An 8,436-nucleotide genomic window follows, 5' to 3' on the forward strand; every position below is an offset into this window, starting at 1 on the left:
CTAAAATGATCAGTATATCTTACTTGAACAACTCGATGCTAGAGTTAATTGAGCGTGGTACGATTGGTGATGAGGATGCCATTCACCAAGGCATGATTAATTGAGGAAATGTTGACCTGATGGTCCGGCTTATCGGGCGGCACATGGGTTTGTCCAAACCCATGAACATCCACGATAAATTTGTCTCAATCTTGAGACAGGATCATTAAAAAGGGGTAAGAAGAAACTCGTCCTAACCATGACATGTAAGAATTCGAAATCCAATTAGCCCGTTTGATTAGGGCTTTTCAATTTTGTAAATTAGGTAGGAATGCGTTCGATAAGAGACACATATTAACATGAAACAAATGGTAACACTAGTTAAATAGCTTACCGTTCCCAAAATCAGACATCAGAATAGCTTAGTAAGATAGTATTTGGTAATGCAACAATTATTGAATTTCCGGGTCAAGGATCAGCTGGAAATTTCTGCGAGATAAAGAGAGGCAGGGCCTCTCGGCCACAGACGAAGCTGGCCAATGGCGCCAAGCCTTGTATTGCTTAGAGCGCCAAAAACGCAGCTTCGTTGGCATTGGAGCCGAGCGGCGGTGGGCCCCGCTGGTCTTGCCCACCAATTCAAGAACGTCTCACGTACGGCTTTCACCGCAGAGGAAAGCGCCACGAAGCTCGCTTTAATTACGATCGCCCCGTCTCCACTGCACCACTTGCTTTTTCACTCTGCCTGGAGATTTGAAGTGAGAGAGAGAGAGAGAGAGAGAGATCTTTCTGTTCTTCTTGCTTCTGGGTTACGCAGCAGAGACAAGTAGGGATGGCGAGGGCGGCAAGGGCGGCGGTGTTGGCGGCGGTCCTCGTCCTGGTCAGCCTCAATGCGGGGTGGGTCGGAGCTCAGGTGCACCACGTGGTCGGCGGCGACCGCGGCTGGGACGCCTCGAACGCCGTCGGTTCCTGGTCCTCCGGCAGGGTCTTTCGGGTGGGAGACAATCTCTGTACGTAACCCTCAAGCCACTCTCTTCCTCTCCTCCTTTTACTTTTTCCAAAATCCAGCATCGAAAAAGGTTAACTAAAGACAGCCAAAATATATTGCAAGTGTTTCAAAGCAGTCACAATCACAAAGCGCTCGTTCTCGTGTTGGCATTTCTCTTCTGTTCTTCTTTAGCGCATTCTGCTAACTTTCTGCCTCATTGTGCCGAAAGTGGAATGTGGGTATCAGGTGGGAGGTTTTGGTTAGCAAATCTCTCGTCTTTTCTGGTTTAATCAGAAGAACACAAGCACGTTTAGACAACACCATCTGCAACTCCAGACCTCTTATCTATGAATGTTTGCTCTGTTTTCTGACTCTTCTGGGAACGATTATACTATTCCTCGATTATTCAAGTCAAGTGCCTTTTTATCTTGTTAAGCTACTCAAGATAAAGCCGCTATGGTGGGGTCTTGGAGTTTGGGTTCGCTTCTTTACTGGGGTAGATAAATGGTTTATTTATATATGGGGTGTCTGGGGGCAGGGTTCGCCTACTCGGCGGCGCAGGAGAGCATCGTGGAGGTCGCGAGCCGGGAGGAGTACGAGTCGTGCGACGTGAGCAACCCGATCAGGATGTACAGCGACGGCCTCGACAGCGTCTCCCTGGAGGAGCAAGGCGTCCGCTACTTCGCCAGCAGCAGGGAGGAAAGCTGCAAGAGCGGCCTCAAGCTCCACGTGGAGGTCCAGCCGCGGCGAGGCCCTGACGTCCCCAAGATAGCCACCTCCGAGGAGGCCGTGCTCGCCGCCGCGGCCGATGCGCCCACGACGCCGTCCGCGGCCGACCGCATGAGCGGGCTCGCCGCGCTCGTGGCCGCTGGGCTGGGGTGGCTCTTCTTCTTAGGGCTATTTTAGTAGGCTTAGAGGGATGTTTTGTCCGGCCCAGAATAATCTCATTGTCTGGACTGAATCATGCAAGGCCACGCCTAACGATCCGGACCTTTTCGTGGTTTTTATGGTTTTTCTTCTTTTTTTTATATTTCAATGGTGTAGTTTTAAGTAGTATCATAAGTACCTTAGTATCCGTATAGCGTATAGCAATACATGGTATACAAAGACTCTTTTCGGCTGAGTAGGCGAGGCGGGCATAGCACAATTTGCCGGTTTCGAGAGATTTTATCTGATTCAATCTACAACTTTGTGTGCAAATCTCACGTTGAGCGATGAAAAAACTTGGTGCATCACATCAACAGATAACGCGTAAATCCCTTACGAACATGGGAGCGGTGGGGTACATCATGTAGATCTTGTATGTAGTCAAGTGTTTTTGTCTGAGGTAGTTTAATTTTTTGGTAAAGAATATTGCGAAAAATTATGAAAAAAGTTATAATACTATTGAAATTATGTCAATTCAGTCTTAAATTTTTTTTTGGTCATTTGAGTCCTAAATTTTTTGCAATTGTGTCAATTCGATCCCTTTGGTCGGCTGGCGTGACCCTTGCCATCTGCTGATGCTAGCCCTAACAAAAAAGAAAAGAAAATAAAGAGACTAAAAGAATATTAAAAAAATTTGAAAAATATTGAAATATTATTCAAAATTTGACACGTCGGCGCCGGCCGATTAAATGAACTAAATTGACACAATTGTGAAAGGTTTTAGAATTCAATTGGAAAAAAAAAAAACTGAATTGGTACAGTTACAATAAGTTTAAAATTTGTTTAACTTTCCCTTCCAGCAAAGTTGCTATGTTTTTTTCGTTTAGTCTTATAATTAGGGCGTTCACCGAAACATCCTTGTCAAGCAAATGGGAATTTGCGACTTGTCTGCTTGTTGAACTTGGATGCAGCCTATTTAGCTACCCTTTGTCCTCGGACAGTTCCTGTCTAACTCAGGCCGGTTATGCCGCTCGAATATTCTTTCTCGAGCGGCTGAAAGTATCAAGATTGGTTATGGCACCAACTTGAACCTACTGCAGAACTTTACTTCCGTGGATGATGCTTCGCTACAAGACACTATGCTCCATCTAACACTCCATGGTCAGCTTGTTGGGTCCTAACATCTTTTAATTCTATGTTTTTTGCTAAAACAAATCTAGCCTTATGACAAAGAGGAGCTAGATCCTACATTAAAATGATAAATCAAATAAGACTCGACCAATATATTTTTTTTAAACTCCAGATGAGAGATTATTGAAAAGACCAGAAGATGCGGTTTTTATACAATGAAAAGCCTTATTTGAGAGCTCATGAGCACCATTGTTAGATCTACCGTTCTTCTTCAAACTCCACCCTGTGTTGTTGCTGCGTAGGAAGCGAGAGTCCGAGGCAAAAGGATGAATACTCCAAGGGAAAAGGCCCTTGCGTTGAACAATATCGATAATGACCTTGTAATCACTTTGAAAAACCGCTTTGCGGATGTCAAGGGACTAAGTACCTCTGGAGGCAAGAAGATAAGCTGTTGTTTCCACTTCTGTTGCCGAGTTTTGTCTTCCTTGTCTTGTCCATGCTTAGGCAACTGAGTCTTTAGCTGATACTGCAATAATACATATGGTCCTTCTATTATCCTTCCATGAACCATCTACATTAAACTTCAACTTTTCATTAGACGAAGAAATTTGTGAGTTTGTCCTTACCACAAGAGAATACGCTTGCTCACTTAGCTCAACTTTGTTCCCTTCCTGAACATATTCTAATGTCCCGCAAAATCTTGTATTACCATCTTAACCATCTAGGAAGGATTGAGAATAGTATGATCGTGTAACTTTGCTTTCCTATAACGCCACGTTCTAAAACAAAGATTTCCTGCGTAAAGAGTGAAGAGTTTGCAATCCAAACTCATTTTCTGTGCTATCTTTTCTCGTTCAAGAAAGTCGTTCACCATCTTCTTCAACGACCTAAAGTTTGAAGCAAATGGGTTGACTCCCCATGGGCTCTTTCTCCACACAATATGGTGGAAAGGGCATGTTGTGAACAAATGTGTTGACACCTAAATTTTGACTATCCTTTTTAGTCATTAGTTTTTGCATAAAAATTAGGGACTAATATTAGTCTCTAACAAAAGTATTAAAATCATTTAGTTGCTACTTAGATTGGTTTAATTTAGCATCACATTGCATTTACATTTTTAATTCGGACCGACGACGGATGGACTCAAGCATTTTAGCTTAATTAAATTGATGGGACTAAGCAAGATGAAAAGGAGCTCAACTCTTCATGGCCGAATTCTCTATGGGGTTTGTCAGTTAACAGAATTAGAGAAAAAGATTTGGTTTGGTATGACAATATATTTCAGTTGGGTTGTTAGAGATCTTGGCGCGTTCGCATCTGCAGGCGAAAATGGAGGGAGCAATCTGATTTCTCTGAACCGAAACCAAGCCTACTCGCCTATAAGAAGACCCTTCAAGGGTCTGACACAAAGGGGGAAGCTTTGTTGGAAAAGGAGGATGGTGCAGAAAAGTCAAAAGGGGAGAGCTTCGTCCATTGAAGTGCAGAAAAATCAGAGGAGAGAGAGAGAGGGAGAGCTTCGTTAAAAAAAGAGGAGAGTCGTCTAGTGAGGTCCACCATTTGAGAGCATTCTTGAGGAAAATGGGCTCTAAAAGATGAGAAAAACACGTGAGTTCCACTCTCGACGACGGCCGAACCAGGACTGAAGCGAGTTCCACTCTTGACAACGGAGCTGCTGTCCAGACGTGCACGAGTGAGTCTCCTTACGTTGGTGTCCTTGCCCGCAGTTCTGCTGTTCTTGTTTCACTAAAGCCCTTCCGATGTGGTATCCAATTTGAGAAGAAAGCGATACTACCATCATCAGAAAAAGTGAAATCCTTCGGTGGTTTCTTTTTGTCGTCTTTTTGCTTGGTCAACAGAGTCTAAAATTTATATTCTTTGGTCAATTAACTACAAAGTCTACCATGTTGAATAATTGAATCTTGAGATGGGATTCGGAGAAGCTTTGGAGGGGGGTGCAGTTGTAGTGCATGCAGTGAAACACCCTCACCGGATGACCACCATGAGCGTCATCGTAGACGTTTGAGCCTTCGGTCTCCCGCGCGTGTCAACTCTCACCATCGCCACACGTGAGCCCCCATATATCACGTCCAAAGGGTCCTAGGTCGAGCTGCAATTTTTGTGCAAGTCAAAAAAAAGAAAAGCAATCTTTGAAAGGCAAGGTACATCCTCCATCTCGAAATTTGATTAATTTGAGGATGTTTTTGCATATTCCGAATATTGCATATCTTGGAGCATATGTTGCAAATGTCAACGCATTTATTGTGTTATCTTGCATAAACACGAGTCGATTAGGAAAATCTCTTAATCCGCAACTTGCCACACGAGCAAGGATTTGAATTCAATCGTTAACCGTAAGATTACGGATTAAAGATTGGATTCAGATATTTGCGAAATATTTTCAAAAATCGGTTGAGATATCCACTTGATTTGATTGGCATAATATCTTTAGAATGAATATTCCCTTGTGTGATATTTAAAATTCTAAAAGATATTGCATTGCATTTTAGACAAAGTTGCATCCTTAAATCATGTAGATATTTGCACGTTTTATTAATTTTAGAATGAGTTCATTTAGATTTGCATTTTAGGATAGAACATGCATATTTGCATTGATTTTCATGTCTAAAATAATTTATCTTTAATATGTTAGGGATTAGGCAAACCCGAACCTTAAAATATGTAAGATAATTATCTTTAGGCATATTTTTATTTAGGGTCATTCATTAATCCGAAAATACAGAAAAATAAAATAAGCTTGCCATGTCATTTGCATGCTAGGTTTAGATCATATAGAATTTGCATGTTTAGGTCTTCAATTAATTCGTAAGTCATGCGGTCATTCTAATTAGACCGTAACATCATTTGTACATTAGTTTCATTTCATTGCATGTCATCTAGGTTAGTTAATTAAATTAATTTCATATGCATGCTTAGGATTTCTCTGCATTTAATTTAATTCATTTGCATCTTAGATTAAATTCATGCATTGCATATAGGTTAGTCTTTATCCCATTAAAAAGCAAAAATTCAAAAGTGAGAACAATTTGTCTTGGCGTATGCTTCCCGCAATTACCTTGACTTATGGATGTTCAATTAATTGATTGTGCAATCGCATGATAACCTTTGTTAGTGACTTAGGTTAAAATCAATTAATGTTGCCTGACAAAAATTTTTCATGAAATAAAATGGTACCGAAAGGGCGTTAGAGTAATCTAGCGTAATCAAGTCCCCGGACTTAGAATCTCCGATTCGTATAAGTAATTTAGTTCTCCCGCTAATTTACTTAGGTTTCTAATCGACCTACCAAAAACGATTAGTGGTGACTCCAATTCAAATATCTTTGCACGTTAAGTTGCGATTTGGTATGGACTTGGGAGAGTCCGAGTTAGGTTAGTTAAATAATTAACCCGATAATCCATTAACCTCTTGTATTGAATTTTTCAAAGAAGTGGCTAGAATGATGTTTGGGATATAAAACAATTGAAACGAATTAGCTCGACACGGTAAGACATTAGCCGCTATCCTCCACAACGTCATTTTGTTCCGCTAGCGAGCTCTAGCTTTCAAGATTTTTGGTCCAAATCTCAAAGTCATTGCCCTTTTATGTTCTTAACTAGATGTGTTTGTAAGCGGATTTAACTGAAAACATTACATCAGTAGATAGCTGCTAAATCGGTTTGTCCCCCGAAATGGAGTTTGGAACTTGAATTTGAAGAATTACTTGGGCTGAAGTTGGGCCAAATGTCTGAGTTAGACTAATCATATCCCAAGCTTTTGTCCTTGGAATAAAGAAGTTTTCTATCTATTTCTCTCCAAAACAGAATGGATCAAAAGAAAGCAAATGAGTTTGAAACGTGAGGAATCGAAGGGTGGTTCCAACTTCAATCGACTTCACATTCCTAATATGAAATTGGTTCCAAATTCAGTCCAATTGGTTTGATTTTCGGGCGATTCTTTTTCTAGGATCGTACATCAGATCGATTTTAGAAACGAAAGCAAGAACCTGAAGTCGAATTGATTTTTTAAGGCGATCCGATCTGATTTCCGAGCAGAAAACATTTGGTTGCTCAACTCTCCAGTCTAGGTTGTGGCTAGCAAAAGAGCCGTGATCATCAGCTCCATCTCCTCCCTCCATGTCATATGCTGGACTGAATAAGACCAAGGTGTCTGTGATTGACCAGCAACTCCGTTGACGGGATAAGCCCGGGTGCTGCCGTGTCACGTTGTTTTTTTTTTTTTTTTGGACGGAATGTCACGCTTTAATAACCGCACGAGCAATCAATCCGCTAAATTCGCGGGACCCACCTGGTCACACAAATCCTAAGTTGTCCGAAGATCCCACTATTCTAGTAGATTTAAACTGGACAGAAAACTTCGACCAAAAAAAAATGGACAGAATTGAAAAAAAAAATAAAAAATAAAAGAGTTTGCTTTAGCTAGAGGATGGTCCTTTGAAAGGAAGATGGCTCGAGCGGTAATCTCACCACGTGTATCACGTTCCGGCCGTTGATCCCAACTACCCCACCGGTCCCCCTGCTTCTCCCTATTATTTTTGTAACCTCCTCCACATAGCAAACCCAATGACAATACCCTAGAAACTAATTTATGCAAAGATTAATACCTACAAACAAAAAAAATTTCCAAATCGGTACATTCATATTACATTCATCCTAAATAATTTTCATGTCATGGAATATCTCAAACTGATATTCTTGTGATAAATCCACCTTAAAATAATTTGTGTCATAAATAATATTAAGTTGGTACACCCAAAATAAATTTACAAAAAGTTTAAGACTATAATGAGGTAAAATTAACAGATTTTCGAAACACGAAGGAGCTTTTAGGGAAAAATAAGCAGATTTGCCAATCTTGGGTTATTTTCTTCGGATTAGGATTTGCCAAAGCAACGTCGTTTAGAAGAGTCATTTATGTCAAATTTGTGTCATGAAAAGTCTTAAGCCAGTACACCCGGAATAAATCTACGAAAATGTTAAGATAATATTGAGGTAAAATTAGGTGTTTTAACAGATTTTTTTAAACGTGAAGGACCTCTTCGAGAAAAATTAGCAGATTTGCCAATCTCGGGGTCTTTTCTTCGTATCAGGCTTTGCCAAAGCCACGCCGTTTAGAAGAGCCATTTATGCTAATTTCCACGTTGGATCACATTATATGTCGATACTCGAATTGTTTGCCAAGTGTGTTTCCACGTCATAATTTAACGAGAATATTTAACTGAAGCTAATAGATAATGAATTTATCACGGATTACCACGTGAATATTAATTTGGAGATAAATATGACATGGGTGTATCGATTTGACATTTCTCGCAATACATATATTTTTTTTATTTGGAATCAATATGACTTGAGGTACGATGAAAATTCGTCCGTGTATTAATTTTATGAGACAGAGAAAAATTTTACAGGCTGATATTGTGATAAGACCTAGGATTGCTCGAAAAAAATAATTCA

The 8,436-nt window shown here is 40.6% G+C and overlaps 1 protein-coding gene across 1 annotated transcript; it reads left to right on the forward strand.

The window, feature by feature from the left end:
* The first annotated feature begins 735 nt into the window (after window positions 1-735).
* On the forward strand, window positions 736-2,164 carry LOC115742867 (uclacyanin 1-like). The gene is made up of 2 exons (XM_030677388.1): window positions 736-986; window positions 1,503-2,164. Exons 1-2 carry the CDS (start codon window positions 809-811, stop codon window positions 1,868-1,870), a joined length of 546 nt encoding a protein of 181 aa, XP_030533248.1. The 5' UTR covers window positions 736-808; the 3' UTR covers window positions 1,871-2,164.
* Window positions 2,165-8,436: the final 6,272 nt, after the last annotated feature.

Source organism: Rhodamnia argentea, chromosome 9, assembly GCF_020921035.1.
Source record: "Rhodamnia argentea isolate NSW1041297 chromosome 9, ASM2092103v1, whole genome shotgun sequence".
NCBI lineage: Eukaryota > Viridiplantae > Streptophyta > Magnoliopsida > Myrtales > Myrtaceae > Rhodamnia > Rhodamnia argentea.

Coding starts and splice junctions, on each gene's coding strand:
- LOC115742867 (XM_030677388.1), top strand. CDS start 809: ATGGCGAGGGCGGCAAGGGCGGCGGTGTTGGCGGCGGTCCTCGTCCTG. Junction 987..1,502: donor TCGGGTGGGAGACAATCTCT/GTACGTAACCCT, acceptor GTCTGGGGGCAG/GGTTCGCCTACTCGGCGGCG.